General features: G+C 43.3%; 1 protein-coding gene across 1 annotated transcript in view; it reads right to left on the bottom strand.

The window, feature by feature from the left end:
• Positions 1-25,783, bottom strand: part of CASC3 (CASC3 exon junction complex subunit) — a 99,081-nt gene that overhangs the window by 36,400 nt on the left and 36,898 nt on the right. Inside the window, exons 6-11 of the mRNA XM_082272740.1 lie at positions 18,708-18,887; positions 11,587-12,257; positions 3,933-3,994; positions 2,872-2,980; positions 2,668-2,766; positions 611-828 (exon numbers count right to left, since the gene is read on the bottom strand). Coding sequence (XP_082128866.1) covers positions 611-828; positions 2,668-2,766; positions 2,872-2,980; positions 3,933-3,994; positions 11,587-12,257; positions 18,708-18,887 — 1,339 coding nt within the window. The remainder of the gene's footprint in view (positions 1-610; positions 829-2,667; positions 2,767-2,871; positions 2,981-3,932; positions 3,995-11,586; positions 12,258-18,707; positions 18,888-25,783) is intronic.

The raw sequence follows: 25,783 nt of genomic DNA, 5'->3' as shown, positions 1-25,783 counted from the left end.
GAAAGTTTTGATTTTCCATCACTTTTTGTGCTTTTGACCATAGCCACTGGCTAGAGAGCTCTACACTTACCAGCAGGGATGTATTGGTAGTGTAGTGTCAATTCAGCAGAAACTCCCATATCTAACCTGAGAAGACTATCTACTGCCTGAAGACTTAAAGGGTTGTATACAAAGCCCTGAAAAAAAAAAAAAATCTCTAATTTTAGTTCCTTTGGGACTGCCAAATATACAATAGGAAGCATTTTGTTACATCTGTTTGGTCCATTAAAAAAAAAAAAAAGCTGATGTATTCTGTGTTGCAGAGTTATCAGTTATGATGTCCACAGCTATTGGAGGACTACAAAAGGCTACCTTTCTGTAATTAAACAGGTGGCGGTGCTTGTAGTCCTGTCTTATGGTGAGAAATGGGATTCTCCATAGATACAAAAGAATGAGTGAGCATTGCCACACTAAAAACAGAAGTGTATTACTGGCAGGATCGCCAAACAAAAAGAAAATAAATAAAAAGCCAAAAAACAAATGCAAGTCACATCTAAGGACTTATAAGCTGCAACATTTACATGCTTTAACCATTTCTAAAAAGAATTTCCAGTGATAAACACCTGCTCACCTGTGTATTGGGGTAGAGATGAGGTGGTGGTGGTGGGGGTAATGCACCTGGGGGATAAGGGTAGGCTGGGTTGGGAAAATTAATGACTCCAGGGGGAGCAGTGAAATATGGTGGGGGCAGCAATTGCTGTGGGGGAGGTTGGCCTGGAGGAATGGAGACTGGTGCAGGGTAAAGGTTTGGGGTAGCCATGGGGGTGGGAGACTGGTGCGGGTGTAAACCTGAAATGAAAGAAAAAACATTTTATTTTTAAATCGGAGTTTCAAAAATATATGAATTAGGACATAAGACATTTCTAAAGAGGAGTTTTGTATTTGTATCTGGTCTGTGCTGGGTTTTTTAGTTACTCTAGTTATTATTATTTCAGGTACTTATATAGCGCTGTCAATTTACACAGCGCTTTACATATACATTACACATTCACATCAGTCCCTGCCCTCAAGGATTGTACAATCTAAGGTCCCTAACTCACATTCATACATAGTAAGGCCAATTTTTATATAGTATCCAATTAACCTACCAGCATGTCTTTGGAGTGTGGGAGGAAACCCACGCAGGCACAGGGAGAACATGCAAACTCCAGGCAGGTAGTGTAGTGTAGTTTCCCACCACAATTCAAAAAAATGCCTTCAACTTCATTCACTTATGACCAAATAGGCTCTAGCGTGTAATAACTGATAGGAACATTTAATTTTAAGCTTCTCTAGAGCATATCCTGCCAAGCATTTCTATGTCCTCTGTCAAATTCTACTTAATATGACAGCGCTGTTGGGCCATAAATAGATGTATGAAACAAGCCACTTCTGTTGGTCATTGCAACAGTATCTCTACCTGCACTGGGAAAGTTATTCAGACAAATACAAACATTGTCCGAATGAGACCACACATCACTTGTGCTGATTAACATTGGTAAAGTCTATTAAACACAAAATGGACCAGCCACTGAGGGAACCGGATTCACAAACAGAAAAATTAGACTTCTAATAGCTCAACAGGGCAGCACAGAGGCTTAGTGGTTAGCACTTCTGCCCCAGGGGTTCGCAGTTGGAATCCTGAGACAGACTGCATCTGCATTGAGTTGGTATGTTCTCTCTGTGCTTGCTTGAAAACCCTCCGGGTACTCCGGTTTACTTGCACACTCCAAAGAGACGTGTTGGTAAGGAAATTGGCTCCTCTTTAAAAATGGTTCCTAGTAAGATATTCTACTGAGCACATTCAAGACATCTGCCACAACAAAACATAAATCGCTCTGAGTCCCTAGGTTAAAAGCGCCGACAATAAGAACCGTAGATATCAGGATGCCATAGCACAGCTAACGGTTGAGCCAGAAAATGATTACTACCAAGGGATGCTCCAAACACTGCAGCCTTCCACAATCCCACTGCCATTTGCTGTACAGTATATCCAGCTTTAAAACCTATGTAATGAGGTCTATAAAACTGCAACCGATGCATAACTCATCTTTAATGTTACTGAATAAATGTGCACTTTAACTTTTCTCTCTTTGTTTCTTAAACACATCTATGCTGTAATAAGGCCCCCAACCACCCTGACCATCCTACTTCAGGAAAACACTAAAATAGAAGCAGCATTCTTTGCTCACAACAGGACATGCACCTAAGCCTTTTTTTAATTTTACCTTTAACAGGTTACACTCCCCTTTGTAGTTCCAGCTGCCACTCATTCACAGCGTAACTTAGGGGCCTTTCATAGTTTTTTCAAGCGCTTTTGCATTAAAGCGTCTGAAAAGCTCAAGAAAAGTGCTTCCCTTTAAAATCAATGAATGTGTTCACATTGGGATGGTGCGATTCCATTGCAGGGAAAAAAAAAATTCTGCACCTTTGGAGCATGCCTGGGGAGATAAAAAAAAAAAAAAAAAAAGCACTCTCCCATTTAGAACAATCAAAAACTCGCTAAAACCAAAGCAAAAGCAATTTTGGTGTAGTTTTTGAGTCACGTCCTTCAAAAACTGCACCGCAAACTAGGTAAAATTGTGGCAAAAAAGAGTGAAAGTGCCCTTAAAGCCTGGAAATATCTTTAAACACTCAAATACCAAGTACCTGGGTGGGGAAGGTGCATTTCTTGCTGTACAATCATGCCCTGAGGGGGCAAAGGGGAAGAGCCATCACTGTGAGCATATATTGGTCCCTGGAACTGGACTAAAAAAAAAAAAAAAAAAAAAATTGAAAAGAAGAAATTAGTACAACAGAGCAATTTTTCTGCAACAAATAAATAAGAACAGAATACATCAGTGAGGCACTCACGTGGATCATAGTAATGACCTTCCATAAGGCTGATGTGCATGGGAGCAGGATCAGGAACTGGCCTTTGACGCTGGGAAGAATACCTCTTGACGCGGCCACTTTGAACTCCCTACATAGCAGGTAAATAAACCCTTATGAATCTCATTACTGCCAACCAAGAGCAGGGCACAGAACTACATATTTAGGAGAACTGTTTTACCTGTCAAAATCTGTAGAAATACTGTTCAGCCAATTTTATTTTTTTTTTTTATTCATTAGTCACGCCCATCTTCCAAACTAGGTAACCATGCAAGCACCACCATTTCTTTTTTCAGCTTTGTGGGCATATTCTGGGTCACTTACTTGCTCATACGACTTTCATTAACCAGTAAGAGAAAAGCCATATCACTGTCCAAAAAATATGTAGGCAACATATGAAACTGCCAACTTGAAACCTTCCTGGCTTTTACCAGAACCCTGAATCACAAGACTGGCTGAACAGAAAAGGATATTTTAGCAGGCAAACCAGTTCACAAACATTTCATTCAATTCAGCTGTTTGGCTGGGGGTTCCACTTTAAGTTTACCTTGCACTATATTATTACATGAACATTTCCACTTCCCTCTCCCTCCTGTTCTTGGGCAATCAACATCTACACATACCGTGGTGATTGGATTAAGGTGTCTACTTCCTGTGTAGATGTTGGGGTATCTGCCTGACAACAAAAGTAAAATGGAAGTGGCTTGGAGACGCTACAAAACATCTTCAACGTTACAGAATAAGTCCAGTTTAATGTGACCAGTATTCTGAGGATGAAGCATGTTCCATAAATAAGAGGTTTAAAGCAGACCCATAGACCTGCACTGAAGAGGAGCAGGACGGTGCAATCACTGTGCGTCACTAGTAGACAGGAAAACACAGCATGCACATTTCATTAAAGTGAAAGTAAACAATCTAATGTGTTTGGATAAAGTCTGGATTCCTGTCAAGATTTTACCTCTTCAAATTATATGAAGACAAAAAAAAAAAAACACTTGCTGTAAAATCAACACAGCCATTCAGTGTCAATGGGAGTTACTTACCATTCCCTCCATGCGGCCATATTGTGGGGGTGCTCCAGGCAAGTGAATGTGATTTGGAATACCTGTCAAAGTTGTTTAAAAGATTTATGAACACATGCTTAATTATATTTGATTAACCCCCCCCATATTTCCCCAGCGCATGTGTACATACAAAAACTAACCAATACTGAGCTAAAGTGCACATTACCTATTGATAGATTGCAGATATTCTGAACTCAAAGAACAGAAGTTTTAAATGGCCACATATCCAAACCAAAACACACACACAATTTTTTTTTTTATTCAGAAAAATAGCAACGTGCTATTGCAATTTTGATTTTACTTTGCACTACATTTACGATATACCCCAGTCTGTGAATGACAATGAAGGAGCAGCTGCACATTGAAGCCAGCACTCTGCTCTCCTGCAGACCAGAAGTTTCTACTGTCAGATAAACAAACACACACCTCCTTCCCTTAGACCCAAAACTACTGAAAAAGGAGATAAGAGGCAGATTTTGCTACCTGTATGTAAAATACAAATTTTAATGATTTAATAAATACATTTTTTTGTATATCGACCTTGAATTCAGCTTTACTTGTCTTACCACAGAAAAGGAAACCTGTATAAAATATCAAATGGGAAATATTTTTTGTTGCTTGTGGTCCTGTTTCTAGTTGCTGAAAATACTGCTTATATGTCAAGGAAAGACATGAGCTACCCATGTCAGGGTGGTGGTACTGATGGGGTCTCTTCATGAACATTTGGTATGGGTTACTTGCCATTGCAAGACTGCGCTATTTAAAGTGGAAACTTTTTTATCAATTTTAAAAAATAAAAAAAAATGGCAAATACCCCACCAGCGTTTTTTTTTTTTTTTGTGTGTCCAAGCAGGGAGATTTCACTTCCTGCCCTGGAGGTACCAGCTGGATATACAGTGGGTAAAATTATTATTTGATCCTCTGCAGATTTTGTAAATTTGCCCACTTACAAAGAACTGAAGGGTCTATATTTTCTTTTATCATAGGTGTATTTTAAATGTTAGAGACAGAATATCAACCAAAAATCCAACAAAAAAAACACGATACAAGTGTTATAAATTTGAGTTGCAGTTCAGTGAGTAAAAAGTATTTGACACCCAAGCAAAACATGACTTGGTGGAGAAACTCTGTTGGTAAGACGTTTATTGTAGTTGGTGACAAGGTTTCCACACCTCTCAGGAGGGATTTTGGTCCACTCTTCTTTACAGATCTTCTCTAAATCCTTAAAGAGGAAGTAAACCCTCCTCCGACACTTTTACCTATAGGTAAGCCTATGATAAGGCTTAAATATAGGTAATGTAAATATCTCCTAAACATGTACCGTTTAGGAGATCTTTACCTTACATGCAGCCAGTGACGTCACTGGCGCATGCGCTCTGAAGGAACGGCCGCTGGTGCCGTTCCTTCAAAGCCCCGTGCCGTGACCGTCGGCTCCCGCGCGCATGAGTGACGTCACCGCGGCTCGGGCCAATCAGATGGTCGGATGCCGCGATCCCGAAGACGGGCGACTGGACATGTCGCCCGTCATAGAGGTAAGCGGGCGGCACGGCGGGGGATCATTCTAAGTTAAGTATTTCATAATGAGCTAGTATGCGATGCATACTAGCTCATTATGGGTTTCTCTTTCAGCTTGTAAAAAAAAAAAAAAAAAAAATGTAACTGAGTTTACAACCTCTTTAAGGTTTCTTGGCTGTCGCTTGGCAACTCAAAGTTTCAGCTCCCTCCATACATTTTCTATGGGATTAAGGTCTGAAGACTGGCTAGGCCACTCCATGACCTTAAATGTGCTTCTTCTTGAGCCGCTCATTTGTTGTCTTGGCGGTATGTTTTGGGACATTGTCATGCTGGAAGACCCATTCATGACCCATATTCAGTGTTCTCATCCAAGATTTTACATCACATGGCGCCGTCCTTTGGCCCCTCAATGCGACCTTTACCTTTAGCAGAGAAACAGCCCCAAAGCATCATGTTTCCACCTCAGTGTTTGACTTTAGGGATGGTGTTCTTAAGGTCAAAGTCAACCTTTTTCTCTTTCTCCAAACAAGGCGAGTCGATTTAATGCCAAAGAGCTAAATTTTGGTCTCATCTGACCACAGCACTTTCTCCCAATCAATCAGATGTTTATTGGCAAAATTCAGACAGGCCTGTACATGTGCCTTCTTGGAGGAGGGGAACCTTGCAGGCGCTGCAGGATTTCAATCCATGGTGGCGTATTGTGTTAATGGTTTGTTTGGTGACTGTGGTCCCAACTGCCTTGAGATCATTCACAAGCTCCTCCTGTGTAGTTCTGGGCTGATCCCTCACTTTTCTCATGATCATCCTTACCCCATGAGGTGAAATCTTGCATGGAGCTTCAGATCGAGGGCGATTGATGGGTATTTTGTATTTCTTCCATTTGCCAATAATTGCTACAACAGTTGTCTCCTTCTCACCAAGCTTCTTGCTGATGGTCTTTTAGCCCATTCCAGCCTTGTGCAGGTCTATATTCTTGTCCCCGATGTCCTTTGACAGCTCTTTGGTCATACCCACGACAATGAGGTATGAATGGAAGAAAAATTCTGTGGACAGGTGTCTTTTATACACATAACGAGTTGTCTTTAGGAGTACCTTCCTTAATTGACAGGACTAAATCGGTGTACCACATGAGCACATACTGTAGCCAGTCTGTGGGAGCCAAAATTATTGATGGTTGGTAGGGGAGCAAATACTAATTTTACTCACTGAACTGCAACTCAATAAATAACATTTGTATCATGCGTGTTTATTGGATTTTTGGATGATATTCGGTCTCTCATTTAAAATACACCTATGAAAAAAATATAGACCCTTCATTTCTTTGTATGTGGGCAAACTTACAAAATCTGCAGGGGATCAAATAATTTTCACTACTGTATGGTGTGAATAAGCCCTTACACATAATTATTAGTTATATTAAGTTTTTGCATATTCTGGTATTAAAAAGTAAATCTGTCACAAACCTGGGCAATTTACACCAAACATATGATGGAAAAAAAGATACATAAGCACAGCATTACTTTCAGAGTAAACCACAGCCCAGAACAATCATTAATGATATCAGCAGCTGAAGTTACACAAACTATTTCCCATAAAAGCTTGGCTTGGTACCGCCCACTCTAGCTTTCCAAGGCTACTAGTTAGTTAGTGAGCGAGGACAACTATCAAATTAGAGTTTGAGCAAAAAGATTCCAGAGGTGGAATGGGGCAGGGCCAAACTCAACTTTCCCAGGAAAGAAAGAACATTGATTTAATTGTATTGCATAATTTTGTTGTACATTGCTAATTAACCACTTTCCTTCTGGGCACCTAAACCCCCTTCCTGCCCAGGCCAATTTTTAACTTTCAGTACTTTGAATGACAATTGCGCGGTCATGCAACACTGTACCCAAATAAACCATTTTATCATTTTTTTTTCACACAAATAGCTTTCTTTTGGGGGTATTTAATCACTACTGGGGCTTTTATTTTTTGCCGAACAAAAAAGACTGAAAAGTTTGAACAAAAAAAGAAAAATACAAAACAAAACACAGTTTTTACTCATTTAGCCTTTCCATTGGGAAACAGCAATAACCCCTGCTGAGAGTCATTCGGTGGCACATATCACCACTTCAAGTGGTCAGGTGCCTGTACCACACAGTCTGCTGATGGCCTTACATACCTGCTCCCTGATCTTTCTAAGGACCATATCCATGGTAGGAGTATACTATTACCCTAGGTCTGTCACATTTAGTCCGTTACTAGAATTTCTGTGGCAATTCTCATTCTCTGATATTTTTTTCTCAGGTACAGTAAAACCTTGGATTTCGAGCATAATTCGTTCTGGAAACATGCTTGTAATCCAAAGCACTCTTATATCAAAGCGAATTTCCCCATAAGAAATAATGGAAACTCAGATGATTTATTCCACAAGTCCTTCGGTTTATAGTCTATATACAAAGATTATAGCAATGTGATAGGTTGTGTAACCATAAAATGTCCATCCCCAATATGCAGCCTTCCCAAGGGGATTAGAAGCAAAATCTAGCAGAGCTACAGAATACAAGAGATGAGGAGCCTCTAAGTGTAGCAATATGGTTACATTTAATGAAGGTTCAACATTTAGCAACTCACATGGTTGATGATTAAAATAGGCACACCTAAGTATGCAGGCATCCGGGGTAAAGCTGTCCATATAGACCATCTTCTGAACCACCGGCTCTCACCACTATCAGTCTGAAATCCTGACTGGGAATAATAGCCTGCTGTAGAGTGATCTGAAAGTGAGGCTTTAAATCACTCGTGGAGTGCAGCGGGGAAGGGATGATGGAGATTGCTGTGCAGAGGATGGGTATGTGGACAGCTGTACCCCAGATGCCTGCATACTTAGATGTGCCTGTTTTAATCATCAACCATGTGAGTTGCTAAACATTGAACCTTCATTAAATGTAACCATATTGCTACACTTAAGAGACTCCTCTCTTCTTTTTTATACATGACGCTACTTGTATATTAAGTCAAAATTTATTGAAAAAATGTGCTCGTCTTGCAAAGCTCTCTCAAACCAAGTTACTCTCAAACCAAGGTTTTACTGTATATGAATAGACTGATAGTGATATTTCATCATGATATGGGCCATTTTCTTGATTTTACTTTAAACCATAGAGGACATATTGGCATATAGTAGTTACATACCCTACTTGCTAGTTTACAGGTGGGCTATACTTTTGAGTACATCTGAATCTTTCTTTAGCACTTCCTTTATGTATTCTATCCACTATAGGGCTGGTCTTTTCTTGCATGCCACCGCACTCGCCCGGGGGACCGTTTTGATACGGCTTGGGGCTCCCTTCAATCACCTTTCCACCTATGGTTTTTTGCCATGAGATGGGGGGTCTGCACTGCATCGGTGTTGGCCTTTGGGGTGGTATCAGTGAGCTGATGTTTATTGCACTGATTATTTTTGTTACTGACTCTGTTACTTGTTTTATCTGTGATTATAGTATTTTCTTTACACAACAAACTTCTGAAGAAGCGATTCCAATACCGCAAAACATGTAAAGTCTTGTGGATGGACATGGACCCTTTCGGTTACCAGTTTACCGGATTTTATGGTTTTCTTGGAAATGTTTATCTCTCCATGTCCTACCTGTTATAATATGTGTTTACTGTCTGTACCATATGTTCTCTGAATGAATGTTGGAACTCCGTTTTTGAGTTTTTTACGAAAATGTCTGTCTTGATTAAATAATAAATTTTCTATTTTTTTATATGATTGTCTCTATAAATTGTGTTGTATGACACCATCAAAATCCCGAATGTCCTCCCATTTATTTCTGTGACTTTCTGCGTCACGAGTGCGATGACCCATGGCCATGTGGTGGATTGGCGTCTCCCACCAATGGACATAGGGTATTGTTTCCGCACCCGTTTCGTAGAATCTCTTTGAATTTTTTTTTACAGTTTTTATAGTTGGTTATACAATTTTGTAAACCGGTAGTTTTTTTACCTTCATTGATGTGCGCTGATCAGGCGGCACTGGTGGGTGGCACCGATAGGCAACATTGATGATGAGGCACTGATTTACAGCATTGATAGGCACTGGTGGGCATTATTAGGTGGCACTGATAGGTGACACCTGCACGTGTAGGTGGCACTGGGGGGGCACAGATGATGCGGCAGTTGCTCTACTTCTTCGGGACCGATGTCCCTCTGACAGGAGCCAGTGATCGGCTCTTTTTTCCCTCCTCACACTGTTAGCATGGGGGGGGAGAAAGCAGATTACCGGCTCCGTTTACATCACATGATCAGCTGTCATTGGCTAACAGCTGATCGGGTGGTAAGGAGCTGAGACTCATTGCCTCGCCGATCACAGAGCAAGCCACGCGTGATCTACATAGAGCAGGCAAAATCCAATTTTCATAAAAATCCAAGCTATTAAAGTAGAAGTTACCCCAACATGACATATTTTTGATGTGTGTCTGTGTTACCATGTACTTGCATTAAAGAGTATCCTGTTCTCTTTGCATCGCTTCTGGTGTGTGAAATATTTGGTGATCTTGCCTGTCCCTTGTTTTCCTATTTCAAACTGACCACACCAGGCATGGAAGTACATCTCACCCAATGTGGTGAGTTTGCTTCTTTGCATTCTACTTGAGAGCATAAATAAAATTTCTCAGCGCTGCCCTGGATTGTCAGGTGTGGAGCGTCCAAAAGAGTGTAGTGTGTTTATGTATATAAACATACAAACAAATACGCAATTGTGTCTCAGGTGCTCAGTCTCAAGTTCAAATCAATGAGAATAAAAATTACTGTTGTCTCCAATGGAAGCGAGGGGGAGAGAGGCACCAGGTGACTGATGGTGTAGCACAGTTTAATAGGAAAATATATCAAATCAATATCAGGTTCTGTTATTGATTTTATATATTTCCCTATTAAAAACTGTGCTACACCATTGGTTGCCTGGCACCTCTCTACCCTCCCCCCCCCCCTCTCCTTTCTTCTACTTGGGAGCACAGCCTGTCTGTACTCCAGAGGTCAAGCTTCTGCTGACACGTCCCCTGCCCAGCTAATCATTAGGAAGATCAAAGTACTGCTCTCCTTTTACCCTCGGCTAACACACCCCCTGCCCAGCTCTTCACTATTTCGGTCTCTGCATTTTACACAGGACTATATCTGTTCTATGTTTATGCTGCTCTTGCCACCACAGACCACCAAGTTCCAAAACTCAAAAAAGCGATCACCTGAGATCCAGTAGTTGTGCATCACAGAGACTAGACTCTCATTAACATGTTAGACATTGTAAACTAAGCTGGTCATCATTTTCCCATTACTGGAAGTATTCTCTCATATGCGTTGTGTTGGCAGTCTCAAGTTTACAGTGGTTGTGCATATCTATAGTGCATTGCTCTGCTTCCCCATACATAGACTCACTCCCGCCAACGATCCTGGGGAACTTTACTGTAATGCCCAACTGAATGCTGTGTTAAGGAAGCTCTTCTCAAAATAGAGATTCATTTCGGGGTGCATAGTGGGTGCCAAAAACAGATATCTGACTGGCTTCATCAGATATTACTCTGAAACTCGTACTGGGTCTTACTGAATTAATCTGCAAAATAATGTTCACATGGCTTTATGCCGCAAGGCGTACCATTTTCTTGGCTTCCCAGGCACTCTGCGTTTATTGCACTGTCACAGTTCATGCACACGTATACAGCAACTCCTGGAGGGGTTGTCAAAATAGACAGAGCAGGAGACTTAGCCATCCGCCCGGCATAGCACAATCGGAGGAATCTGTTTTTACTGTCACAGTGTATGGCCAGCTTTACTCCTTTCAATGACCCTGCAATTACTGGATTCTGTGGCTGCACTACAACTGGTGTCACCAGTTTATGCCTGTACTCCTTATAATCCACTTCATTTTCTAATATTGCTAAGAACATCTCCCACACTCTATTAAAATGATCAATTTCTGAAGTGAATTGCAGTTCCCAAATTATCAAGACAACTGCCAACCGCCTAGTTCAGTTGGAAACACAGGGATATATATATATATATATATATATATATATATATAAAACCTAAATACAAAATGGAAAACCGTGCCTATGTAAGAAAATAAATAAAAATGAACACTTACGTGTTGAAACGTACGGCGGTTGCCCAGGGGTCCAGTTCTGGTCTGCAATGTTAACCTGTGACATGTCCTGCTCTAGTCCAGTCAAACCACTGTCTACAGGAGGTTCCCAGCCAACAGGTTTTACTACAGGTATGGGTGGGGAAGGCTCTGGAACCACCTCAGTGGGCATTTGTGGTGGAGGGGAAGGAGGAAGTTCAGGGAATGTAGTGTCGTACATGCTCTTTCCAGCCTCCCCACCTTTAATCCGACTCCTTCTGGCTCTAGAATAGGACTTTTTCTCCACAGGTCGATCGGGAGGTGGTGGCGATGGATCAGCTGTTTGTTTCTCATTTGCTGGTTCAACTTTGTTAGAAATTCCAATTTCAGGGGGCTCGTCATCTGGTGGTTGCGGTGCTTGCTCTACGCTCCGGGCTCTGTAACCTCCATAATTCTGCCTTCGCTCAGAAGTAGATGGTGGAGCATCAATGTTCTCTGCTGGGTAACTGACAGGACGATTCTCCTTGTACCCACCTGGCCGTGAGTAGGTCCTATTTGAGACAGCTCTATTGTTCCCAGGGGCATTGCGATTGTTGTAGGTTCGGGGTGTGGGGACAGAATTGGAATCATAGTAACGGTTTGACTGCCTGATTGGCATTTCCTCCTGGTCTTCACTTCTGGAGGGGCTGGCATATCTGAAATGAGAAGTTACAATTTTTCACAAAACTGCACAGGAGTACGCCAACAACTGGTACCAAGAAAATGAAATCTCACAGCAGTCTACAGAACATAAATTATCTGTCCTGCTTTGCACATCTTTAGCAGTGAAGTTTTCCTGATTATGCTTTTCCTGGTTCTACGGTCACCAGAAATCACAAGGTGCTGTAAATTCATACAGCAAGAGAGCAAAATTAATTAGTGTGTGGAAGATCAGGATTGCCGAGGATGAACAATGAAACAGCTACAAGACTTTTTGTCATCCTTCACAAAAAGTAAAACTCAGGTTGTGTGCATATTGCTGCCTTCATAAGTAGAGAGGTACACTTTAGGAAGCGAAAACTTACCGTTTAGTGTACCGGTAATGGTCTTTCTATGAACCCTTCCAGAACGGTCTACATATGAGAGATTGTGGCTACACCCTACAGGAAACACAACTAATTTGCAGCTGTTAAAAAGGTCCCACCCATCCTTGAGCTTCAGTAATAGAAAAGTAACTTTCCAACCGAATTTTCAAGGGACACAGTTATTAAATAACACTCATTTTTATACACATATACATTTTTTTTTTTTTTTTAACTCACCACCACCTCCGGGCGTGAAGTAGGCCAGCCGTCCTGGAAGAGTTCATAGAAAGACCGTTACCGGTACACTAACGGTAAGTTCTCTCATTTCACCCTTCCAGGACGGCCTACATATCAGAGGATAATAAAGGAATCCATACTGGCCTACCTTAGGGCGGGACCACTGCCTGTAAAACCTTTCTGCCAAAGGCAAGGTCTTATTGAGACAGTACTTCCACACGATAGTGTTTTAGGAAGGTATCTTGACTGGACCAGGTGGCTGCATGGCGGATCTGTTCCCAGGATGCTCCTGCTCTTTCGGCCCAGGATGTTGCCATGCCCCTTGTAGAATGTGCCTTTAGGTTTGCTGGTGTGGGGATACCCGACACCCTATAGGACATACTAATGGCTTGCTTAATCCACCTAGAAATCGAGGGTTTTGATGCTTGCAATCCCTTTCTTAGTCCAGAATGTAGAACCAACAGGTGACTAGACCTCCTAAATCCTTTGGTCCTTTCTAAATAGGTGAGAAGACACCTTCTTACATCCAAGCAATGGAATCTTCTGGCTGTGGTAATTGCCAACAGAAAAGCCAACTTAATTGACAAAATATTCAGGGTAACCTTATCCAAAGGTTCAAAAGGGTTCACTAGATAATGTCTCTAGTACCAGAGTTAATTCCACGCTGGAACACTAGCTCTATTAATCGGGGTCGCTCTTACCCGTGCTATCAGAAATCTTTTCATTAAAGGCTCCTTAGCCAGACTTATCTAAAAAAAACAGAAAGTGCCGCTACCTGTACTCTAAGGGTGTTAACTGCCACCCCCTTATCTACCCCATCCTGTAAAAATTCCAGGATCACAGGGATCGAGGCAGGGGAATTCTTCTTCTGACTCTGCCAAGTACAGAATCTTTTCCAAATTTTGGAATAAATGTTCCTAGTCACTGGCTTTCTACTTAGCAGGAGGGTATCAATGACTATCTGAACAACCTTTTTATTTTAGCATTTGGCGCTCACTACCCAGGCTGTTAATTGAAAAAATTGTGGTCTGGGGTAAATAAAAAGGTCCCTGTAGTAACAGGTCCAGGATCTCTGGGAGTTTCCAAGGGGCTATTACTGACAGGGATACCAGAGTTGCGAACCACGTCCTCTTTGGCCACTATGGAGCAATCAAGATGAGACGTAGTTCCGGACAACCACTGAGTTTCTGTAGAACTCTTGGAATCAGATTTTGAGGAGCAAATGCATAAGCTAGCCTGAAGTGCCATGGCTGTGCCAGAGCATCCAAGCCCAACATATCTTTTTGTGTCAGGGAGAAGAACCGGCCTACTTTTTTGTTCTGCCAAGTGGCAAACATATCCACCTCCGGCTGATTGAACTTTCGAACTAGCAGTTGAAATATTCTGGGGTTCAGTTCCCACTCTGTCTGCTTGATGGAATAGCGACTGAGGAAGTCCGCTTCCCAGTTGTGCTTCCCTTTTATGTGTACTGCTGATAGAGAAATCACTCTCTTTTCTGCCCAGCCCAGTGTCTCCTGAGCTAACCTTAACAGGGTGTTTGACCTGGTCCCTCCTTGATGATCCAAGTAAGCTACTGTTGTAGCATTGTCTGAATGGATCTGGACTTCTTTTCCTGAAATGTCCCTTTCGAATGCTCTTAAGGCTTCTCCCACCGCTTTCAGCTCTCTGTAGTTGGATGAGGCCTGACTTATCTGTATATCCCAGGAGATGAGCTACCCACCCTTTGGAGCTTGCGTCCGTGGTGATCCTTAAGGGTTGCTCTTGAGCCCAGAGTCTGTCTTTCCTCAGGTTTTGGGGGAACTGTCCACCACCTTAGGGATGATATTATTTGAGGGGAGAGCGTAATTTTTTCGTCTAGGGACTCCTGTCTTTTGTTCCAAGAGAGCAGGTGAAAAAATTGGAGGTCTCGTGAGTGCAGTTGGGCTCGCTCTACAGCTGGGATACAAGCTGTCATCAGACCCAGAATCCTCATGATCCTCCTGGAACACCAAGGGTGAGAACAGACATTTTCCACCTTTTCCTCTGGGAGAAAAAGTTTCTTCACTCTGGAATCTATCTTGTACCCCAGATAGACTTGAACCTGCGCTGGCTCCATTGAGGATTTTTCCACTTTATAAGCCACCCTAACGTCTGTAGGACTGAAATAACTTTTTGGGTGTCTGCCGTGGCCTGCTTTGCTGATCTTGCAAAGATAAACATATTGTCCAGATATGGGATCAAACTTAGGCCCTGAAGAAGAAGATGGCCTACTACTTCTGCCAAGATCTTCGTAAAGATGGCCGCCAATCCAAAAGGAAGAGCTCTGAACTGCCAGTGTGCAGTCCCTCCTTCCGTCACTACTGCGAATCTGAGGAATGCCGGATGTTCCAGACAAATTGGGACATGAAGGTAAGCATCCCTTAGATCCAGTGTGGTCATAAATATGTTTAACAGTTTTTTTCTGACTGCATAAATTTTCTCCATATTGAACTTCTTGTATATTAGAAATTTGTTTAATTTTTTTGAGGTTTATGACTAGACAAAATTTTCCTGAGGGTTTTGGCACCACAAATATGTGGGAGTAAAAGCCATGGAATACCTAACTTAGTGGTACAGGTGTAATTACCCTCTGTTCTGCTAACTCTTGAATACCTTCTAGCAGTGCTTCCTTTTTTCGTCTTTCTTTTGAGGGATATGTCATCGTTATTTCTGTTACCGGCTGAGAGGAAAACTCCAGTCGGTAACCCTCCCGAATGATTTGGAGAATATAGGGGCTGGTTGAGATGTCTTCCCATTGGGAAATTAAATGGGCTAACCTGCCCCCTACCCTGATGTCATTTGGTCTTCTTAGCTTTGGGTCCAGGTTTGAGGAACAGCAAGTTAGCCCTTTGCTTTCCCCTTGCCAGCCCCCCTCTCTTGGTTTGTCCCCTGAAAGGCTTTTGTTGGTTTCTGTCTTGAAAGTTCCGAAAGGAATACCTCCCCAACTTGTCCTTCCTCTAATGGGGAATTTTTTTCCCTTCTCTGAGGATCTGGATAAAACATCATCCAGACCAGAGCCAAACAAAAAAGACCCTTCAAAAGGCAAGGCACAAAGTCTTAGTTTGGAAGATATATCTCCTTCCCACGCTTTGACCCAAACTGCCCTCCTAGCAGAATTTATAAGAGCTGCTGTACTTGGAGAGGCTATTATCGACTCTACCGCTGAGTCTGCTAGGTAAGACACCGCTTTCCCAATCACAGATAGGGAATCTAGTAGGTCTTGTGATCCCTCCATTGTAGAGATATGTTTTGACAGTTCCTTGATCCAGAAATCTGCATTTCTGGCCATACAGGTATCTGCTAGAGCTGTAGTCATATTATAGGAGTTCGAAACCCAAGCCTTTTTTAATAAGGATTCGATCTTGCGATCCATGACATCCTTAATGTGACCAGCATTTTCAAAGGACAGATCTGATTTTTTTGAAAACTGGGCCAAAGGTGCGTCTAGCTTAGGGTTTTTTTTTACAAACTCCTCCAATTCTTGTTCCTCAAAAGGATACCTCCTTTTCCAGGTCTTAGGCCTGGATAAAGCATTCATAGTAAATTTCCATTCCTGGTGAATCATGTTTTTTAAAAACTGGTGAATGGGAATTACTCTGTACTGGGCTCTTCCCAAGCCTTTGTACACTCTATCCTGAATGGAAGATTCTTTGGCTGGAGTTGGAATCCCTTCAGTGGCATGCACAACTTTAAGGAGACCCTCCATGCACTCTAAAGGAAAGAGACTCTTGCTCCTTTTGGAACTATCCCTTTCCTTCTCACTGTCTGACCCTTCGTTTGAACTGGAATGGGATCTGATGCGACTGGTACCTTCCCCTGGATCCTCCTTATCCCTAGAATACCAGAACTTCCGGTCTTCAAAGCGAGGCTTGAGGTGCACTCGTTAGGCGGGAAATACGAATTTCTTACCGTTCCCAGCTATAGCGGAGCAATGGAGGAGACTCTTCCTGCAGAGACAACAGGACTTCAGGTATGGAGGGACCTTCTCATTAAGGTAACCGACTACCTGGCATGTTTGGTGACCTGTAAGCTCCTTGTCCAAGGACACAGATAGGGAGGAACCACCCAGAGGCCGTCCGTACCCGTCTTACAGGGGTACCTATCAGACACTCATTTGCCTTCAGGTCAGAGAAAAAAAAACAAACGTTCCGGTGTAGGTTGGAAACCCAACTAAACTGAAGCTCAAGGATGGGTGGGACCTTTTTAACAGCTGCAAATTAGTTGTGTTTCCTGTAGGGTGGAGCCACAATCTCTCATATGTAGGCCATCCTGGAAGGGTGAAATGAGAAAGAAGAATATGGGAGGTTTTTTTATTTTTTTTGAGACCTGTGCAGGTTGCAAACAACCCTTAAATGGTTAATTATAAAAGCTAAATAAAGGTTAAAGGGTTATGAATACATACACAGTTTAATACAATTGGGTAACACTGCTTTTTAGGACCACTGGGGACAGTGAAAACTGAGATTTTAGATACCGTAATTAAGGCTTTCTGGTGCTTAGTGTTTACATTTTGTTCTGGGCTTAAAGGCTCAGTATAGACACCCTCCACTGCAATTTGCAGCATTGAGACATTTTGAGTGCAGCGCTCATTAATTTCAAGGGCCTAACCAGGGAGTCACATTTAATACTCGAAACAGAAGCATCAGTATTTGAAGCACGCTTAGTCCTGTTTATTTTTCTACCGCCTACTCGTCAGTGAGGCTATCATAACTGATACACTGAGGTGTGGGAGAGAAAAAAATCTAAATACAGCTCCAGAAGCAATGTTTCCATTTGTGCAAGGTGGCACCCCTTGATTATTTTTACAGTGTTTCAAGTCAGCCGATTAGTGAGAAACTGAATACTGGTTTCCTTTAAAGTGTTACTAAAGGCAAAATCTTTTTTTCACTATGAACAGAGTATGGGAGGGTTATAACCCCTGTCAGTTTTGTTTTTTGCCATTGGTGTCCCATTGCAGAGAGATTTCACCTCCTGTCCCATAGCCAAAACAAAGGGAGGTGAAAGCAGTCCAAAGTAAGGGAATCCCAGGGTGTTTTCCGCTTGAAGATTTCCCCTCTGTTTCTGTTTTAATGTCAAACCAAAATGTGGGATTTACCTTTTAATGGTAAACAGGACAAAGAGTGAATCTCTCCAATGGCCACATAAAGCAATAAATCCCAGAAAGGTCTAAACCCTCTCCACTCTGCCCAAAACTTTAAAAAAATTGCCTTAAGTGACACTTTAAGTGCTCCCTAACAGGAGTCCCTAGACATACCAGCACCAGAGGCTTATAGTAAGTAACTTAGCTGTAGCTGGTACATAGGTAGGTCTTTCAAATAACTACCTAAGTGTTAAAATACCTCAAGTGTTATTATATCATTTACTATTTCCACAAAATCTTTATTATTTTATCTAACTCTAAAATCTTATTTGGATTCACCATAACAAGCAGAAGTACCCCTTGAATTGTCATTGCCTAATCCGGAATAAACAGTTTATCAAGTTATGTGGACTGGAAGTACGGCCGTTTGTGCTATCCACAACACAGCAAGGAGAAATGGGCTAAGTTGCATTATGGAATCAACTACATTAAATGAATGCCCTTGATGAGCAGTCTAGCTCCACTATGAAGACCGAGGGCTTTAGGACCCTTCATTCATGTGTTGGTGTTTTCAAAAGCTTTGGGATAATAAAATGTACATAACTTTCTTTTATGGTGCTGAAAAGATTTAAGGCTATGGCAGAAAATTTTATAACAAACACATAACACCAGTACAAATGTTAAACACATTTGAACAGACAACAAAATCGCAAACCCAATGAATTACAAAAAAATAAAAATTTTACCGTGGTTTTCTTGGTCGACGTGGACGAATGTCCTCCGGGTTTTTAGAAGAGCGAATATCATAACCATACATGGCAATCAATTCATCACGAGACTTTGGAGCTTGCTCATCCTCCCGAAACCGATCATGCTCCCATCGCCCCTCATCTTTCCACAACTTGCGTGGGTGGCGACCCTTTGGTCTAAAAGCAATACCCAAACTCATGAATTTTTCATTTGAAATATTAACCACTTCAATACAGGGCACTTTTACCCCCTTTCTGCCCAGACCAATTTTCAGCTTTCAGCACTGTAGTGAATAACAATTGCGCGGTCATGCAACACTGTACCCATTTGAAATGTTTTATCTTTTTTTCCCCCCACAAATAGAGCTTTCTTTTGGTGGTATTTAATCACCACAGGTTTGTTTATTTTTTGCGCTACAAATAAAAACCCCCCCCAAAAATTAAAAAAAAAAAAAAGGGATTTTTGACTTACCGTAAAAAACATTTCTCTGATATTCATTGGCGGACACAGCTCCTTATCTACTTGACCATTGGGTTCTAATGTCCCTCTACAGGAGTAGGACACTATGCAGGAAAAAGCTTGACTACGCCTATGGGGCAGTCCCAGGGGGTATACTCCCACTCTCAGCTATAGGCACTCCGTTTTGTTACAAGCAGTGTCAGAAGAAAGCAAACTCCACAGAGGGGGGTGGGTGCTGTGTCTGTCAATGAACATCAGAGAAATGGATTTTACGGTAAATCAAAAATCCCATTTTCTCTTTCATTCATTGACAGACACTGCTCCTTATCGTCTTAACCATTGAGACATCCCAAAGCAGTGTCAAACATGAGGGGTGGAAACAGCAGGGAAAAAAATCCCAAGGCTAAACCGTAGCCAACCAGGTAACATGGAGCTCAACCATAAACAACTGGCGCTAACCTGAAAAAAACAATACACCCTCAAAGAGCACAAGGCCCTCTAAACAGCAACCTGCAAAACATTGTGGCCAAAAGAAGCATCTGCAGATGCCAACACATCCACCTTCTAAAACATTGTGAAAGTGTGCACAAACGACCAGGTGGCTGCCTTGCAAACCTGCATCACTGACGTCTGGTGACGAAGGCCCAGATAGCACTAATCCCCCCGAGTAGAGTGCGCCTTGACAGGGAAAGAAGGAACCTGACCCTTAATTGAATAGGCCTGAATCACTGTCTGTCTGATCCATCTAGAAATGGTCACAACAGAAGCAGCCAACCCTTTGAGGTCCATCCGTGAGTACAAATAGTGAGTCTGACTTCCAAAAAAAGACTCCGTAGCTGCCATGTACACCCTGATTGCACGAACCACATCCAGGGAATGCAAGGCAATTTCCTTAGGATGTTTAGGCCTGGGACATAGGAAAGGCAACACAATGTCTTCATTCAAATGAAAATCCGAGACGACCTTTGGAAGGAAAGGGCAGGGACGGAGAACCACCTTATCTCTGTGAACCTCCAGGTAAGGAGAACAACAAGACAAGGCCGCCAGCTCCGACACCCTGCGCGCAGAAATAATAGCCACCAAAAAGGCCACCTTCCGGGACAACGTAAGCAGGGGAACCTCCGGAAGACTTTTAAAAGGAGGTTTCTGAAGAACACCACCAAATTGAGGTCCCACGGCAGCAATGGAGACCGCACCGGAGGAGCCAAGTGTCGAACTACCTGGAGAAATGTATGCACCAAGGAATGTGTGGCCAACGGACATTAAAAGAAAACTGCGAAAGCCGAAACCTAGCCCTTGATGGTACTCAAGGCCAGGCGCTGCTCAACCCGTCGCTGGAGGACGGCCAACCGAGTCACCGAAAAGGAGCGAGGGTGAACCCTGAGGGATTCACACCACGCAATGTACTTCTTTCAAGTACGATGGTAAATCTTCCTAGAAGTAGATTTTCTAGCTTTTAACAGCGTAGAAATCCCCTATTCAGACAAATCTCTATCCTTCAGCACCTGGCTTTCAACAGCCAAGCTGTTAAAGCCAGCAACTGTAAAGCAGGATGGAAGATTGGCCCTTGGGGACAGCAGATCTTCCCTGAGAGGAAGTCTCCAAGGAGCATCAGTGACCAGCCGTACTAAGACCGGACGAGGCCAGTCTGGAGCCACCAGAATGACCGGAATCCTTTCCGCCTCCATCCTGCACAGGAGTCTTGGCAGAAGTTTGAGGGGGGAGCGTAAAATCAGACGATACTGACTCCAAGGGTCCACTAAGGCGTCTGTGGCATCGGCTAGAGGATCTCGAGACCGTGCCACAAACCTCTGTACTCTCCCCCTGAGCACACTTTGTGCGGAGGACGCCTCCCCACCCAGACAGACTGGCATCTGTGGTGACAACCGTCCAGTACAGGGGGAGAAAGGATTTAGTGCCAGAGAATGAAGCCACCAGATCAAGGACCCTGTCACACCCCAGCTCAACAGGATTAGATTGTTTAGAGACTTAGGATTCTTGTTCAATTTTACCAGGATCAGGACCAGGATTTTACCGGGATCTCTTTTTGCAGAGATCTCGTGTAGAAATGAGCAAATAAAACTGCCTCGAGGGTAGACACCATCACGCCCAGCACCCGCATGTAAGCCTGGAGGGATGGCCGTCTGCTGGACAACAGAAGCTGAATTGCCTCCTGCAATTTCTAGAGGAGAGGGAGAACACTCTGGCTGAGGCCAAGTCAGACCCAGATAGTCCATTCGTGTGGATGGAACCAGAGCAGACTTCTGAAGGTTCAGAATCCAACCAAACTCCCTCAGAGTTCACAGAGTAATCTCCAAGTCAACCATCAGAGCAGTCGGGGATTCCGCTCGCAGAAGATGATCGTCCAGGTACCCCAGTACCAAGATCCCCCACCGACGCACCAATGCTAGTACCGGGGCCAAAATTTTTGTGAAGGTTTGCGGAGCGGAGGCGAGACCAAAAGGGGAACGCCACAAACTGATAATGCTCCTCGCCTACGGCAAAGCGGAGGAAGCGTGGTGACCGGCGCATATTGGAATGTGAAGGTAGGTGTCCTTGATATCGATAGAAGCAAGAAAATACCCCGACACAGGGACACCACTACCATGCGAATGAACACCAGTCGGAATTTCTGTACCCGCACAAAGCAGTTTAAAGCCTTGAGGTCCAGAATTGGACGAACCTTGCCTTCCTTCCTGGGAACTGCAAACAGGTTTTAGTAAAACCCCTGAAAACGTTCCAAAGTCGGACCCGGGACAAACCCCTTGAAGTAACAAGTCTTGCACTGCCCCAAAGAGACCCCGTAAGCGATCTGGGGACAAGCGCAGGGTAGAAGGGAAGAAACTTTCTGGAGGATAAGCCAGAAACTCTATCTTGTAGCCAGACCAAATTACTTTGTGGACCCACTTGTCCTGTACCAGGGAGGTCCAAGGATCTGAAAACCAGCAAAGAGGTCTTCCCCACCCCAGATAAGGTTAAGGGTGCCCCTTCCTACAGAGGAAGCCTTGTCTGCAGGTCCAGAAGAGCCTGCTTGTGGCTTGCCAGACCAGTTCCTCTTGGAACCTCCAGTGGAGGCCCCTGAAGGGCTTATATCCCTTGTCTTAAGACACTGAGGGACGAAAAGGCCTCTTATGAGCTGAGAGGAATGGCCCGCCGTCTCTTCCCCTCTGTGATGTCCTCCAAGTGAGCTCCAAAAAGGGAATCCCCCACAAATGGGAGATCAGATAAGGCCTCCTTAGAAGTCTGGTCTGCAGACCAGCATTTCAGACAGAGAATACACCAAGCGACCACTGCTGAGACAGACAGTCTATAAATCAAAGGAGCCGCATCCAAAAGAGGCATGACAAACTATAGCCCCTTGGACCAACTGATCTGCCAGCACTGCAAAGGCAGGGGGAAGCTGTTCACCCTCCAGGTCCAGGTGTAAAAGTTTAGCCCACTCGGTCAGAGTTTGCGACACCAGGGCAATAGTAAATAAGGGCCTAAGTGCCGAACCAGCCACAGTGAACATATGGCGGGCTAGAGCCTCCGGCCTCCTATCAGCCGGATCTCTAAACGCCAGGGACTCCTCAAACGGAATTAAGGTGGGTTTATTTAACCTAGACACCCGCAAGTCCACTACAGGTGGGACCGTTGACTTTTTAACCACTTCTGGACCGGAAGATTTTGCCCCCTTAATGACCAGGCCATTTTTTGCAATTCGGCACCGCGGTATTTTAACAGACATTTGCGCAGTCGTGTGATGCTGTACCCAAATAAAATGAATGTCCTTTTTTCCCCACAAATAGAGCTTTCTTTTGGTGGTATTTGATCACCTGTGCGATTTTTATTTTTTGTGCTATGAAAAAAAAAATGGAGCGGCAATTCTGAAAAATAAATAAATAAAAAAATTTCACTTTCTGCTATATAAAACATTCCCAATAAAAAAAAAATGTAAAATCAAAATGTTTTTCATCATTTTAGGCCAATTTGTATTCCGCTACATATATTTTTGGTCAAAAAAATCCCAATAAACATATTTTGATTGGTTTGCGCAAAAGTTATTGCGTCCACAAACTAGGGGAAGATTTAGGTTTTTTTTTTTTACTAGTAATGGTGGCAATCAGCGATTTTTAGTGGGACTTTAGACTTTGCGATGGACAGATTGGACCCCTGACATTTTTGGGGGGGGGGACAAGTGACATTACTACAGTAATCGGTGCTAAAAATATGCACTGTTACTGTAATAATGATACTGGCAGGGAAGGGGTTACCCCGGAGGCGATCAAAGGGTTAAATGTATGCCTAGGGGTGTTTTCTAACTGTGACAGGGACATGCTCGGGAATCAACATAGATTCCTGAGATAACGGTCTGCTGTGTGTACAACAGCAGACTGCCATTCTCTCTCTCTCCCTACAGGAAGAGATTGCGGGTGCCCAGGGGCAATCGCGGCCGCCAGCCCCGTTGAATCAGCTTCCCCGCTGGCGAATGGGGGAGCACGCGCCCCCAGGATCGCTCTCGAGGATCGCTCTCGCGGATCGCCGTACAGGTACCTCGATTCGCGCAGCCAAGCCAGCCTGCCGCAGTACATTTGCAGCGGGCGGTTGGCAAGTGGTCAAGGAGGGAATACTCATAAGGATATCGCATCTCAAAAGTGCGTTTTGGACAACCCCACTGTTTTGTGACATTATCATCAAAGTTAGCGGGAAAGGGGAACACCCTCGCTGTCTTGGAGGGCCTGTGGGTGCCAAAAGGGACCAGCGCCTCCTACGCAGCATCAGCCGCATCTTCCATCTCACGACACAAGACAGGTCATGAATTTATATAGAAAATGCTCCCATAAGAGGAAAAAACTATAAGTTGGAGGATGGCTTTCATTCCCTTCCTTTCTGGGATGGTAGAAATTAACAAAGAAAATCAACAGAGATCTGCCCCTCCAAAAAACAAGGTTCCACCCCCAAGAGGTGCAGAAGGAGGCGGCGAGATAGAACATGGATTAACCACCAGTACGAAGGTGCTCAATATGGTGGGGACATATATTCAACAGGGACTCTTTACTCCTGTTCCCAAAAAGTAAGGCCTGGACAAGTTCACGTACAGCAAGGAGAGGGAGAAAAGCTCAAAATAATCAACCTTTCTGGCATTGAATTGATGAAACCCCAGGTATCTCTCATAGAAAGGGGTCTGTCATTTTGTCCAACTCACATGGGAGATGTTTTTGAAGTAGTTAACCACTTTCCGACTGCCGCACGACTATATACGGCGGCAGTCAGCCCCTCACAGGCAAAGTGACGTATGGGTAGGTCACTGGCTTGTGAGGCTCTAGGGAGCGGGCGCGCTCGCTCACGGACACCCCCCTCCCACGCGCGAGTGAGCAGTGGACCCGATGTCCGCCGCTCGCGATCCTCCGGTACAGCGGGAGAAAGGCAGGCGGCTAGTGTAAACAAAGCCGCCTGTCATTCTCCCCTGTGTAACAGCACAGATCATACGGTCCTGCTATGTAGGACCGTTGATCTCTGCTGTTACACACACAGCCACATCCAATCACAGTTAGAAGCACGCCCCTAGTGACCCACTTAACCCCTCTTTCTCAAATAAAGTTAACCCCTTCACTGCCAGTGTCATTTTTACAGTAACAGTGCATATGTATAGCACTGATTACTGTAGTAATGTCACTGGTACCCCCAAAAGTGTCAAAAATGTCAGTCAATGGTCTGATCTGTCTGCGGCAATCCCCCCCAAAAAAAAAAAATAAAAAATTATCGCAGATCGCCGCCATTACTCGTTAAAAAAAAAAAAATAAAAAATGACAAAAATCTTTCCCTTCGTTAGTAAACGCAATAACTTTTGCGCAAACCAATCAAAATACGCTTTTGCGATTTTTTTTTTACCAAACATATGTAGCAGAAAACAAATTGGCCTAAAATGTTAAGTTTTGATTTTTACTTTTGGGGGGGGGGGGGGGTTGGGGGGAGTTTCATGTAAAAAAGATTTTAAAAATTATTGTTATTTTTGCAAAATTGTCGCTTTTTTTGTTTATAGCACATGATAAAAAAAAAAAAAAAAAAAAAAAAAAAAAAAAAAAAAAAAAAAAAAATCGCACAGGTGATCAAATACCACCAAAAGAAAGCTGTTTGTGGGGGGGGAAAAAAAAGGACGTCAATTTAATTTGGGTACAATATAACAATATATAATGTATAGTGCTGCCAATTTACGCAGCGCTTTACATATACATTGTACATTCACATCAGTCCCTGCCCTCAAGGAGCTTACAATCTAAAGGTCCCTAACTCACATACATCCAATTAACCTACCAGCATGTCTTTGGAGTGTGGAAGGAAACCAGAGTACCCGGAGGAAACCCACGCAGGCACAGGGAGAACATGCAAACTCCAGGCAGTTAGTGTCGTGGTTGGGATTCGAACCATCGACCCTCTTGCTGCTAGGTGAAAGTGCTAACCACTACACCACTGTGCCGCCCAGATGTATTACTATTTTGCACATTGAAATACAGTTTGGAAAATAAGGGGGGGGGGGGGGAGGCTGAGCTCACATCCATCAAGGTTGAGGGATATTCCTTATGAGTTTATATAGGAGTGGATGTGGGTAAACTTATTAACCACTTGCCTACAA

This window comes from Pelophylax lessonae (genome assembly GCF_965119305.1).
Source record: "Pelophylax lessonae genome assembly, chromosome: 11".
NCBI lineage: Eukaryota > Metazoa > Chordata > Amphibia > Anura > Ranidae > Pelophylax > Pelophylax lessonae.
This window is presented reverse-complemented; position numbering and strand designations above follow the sequence as displayed.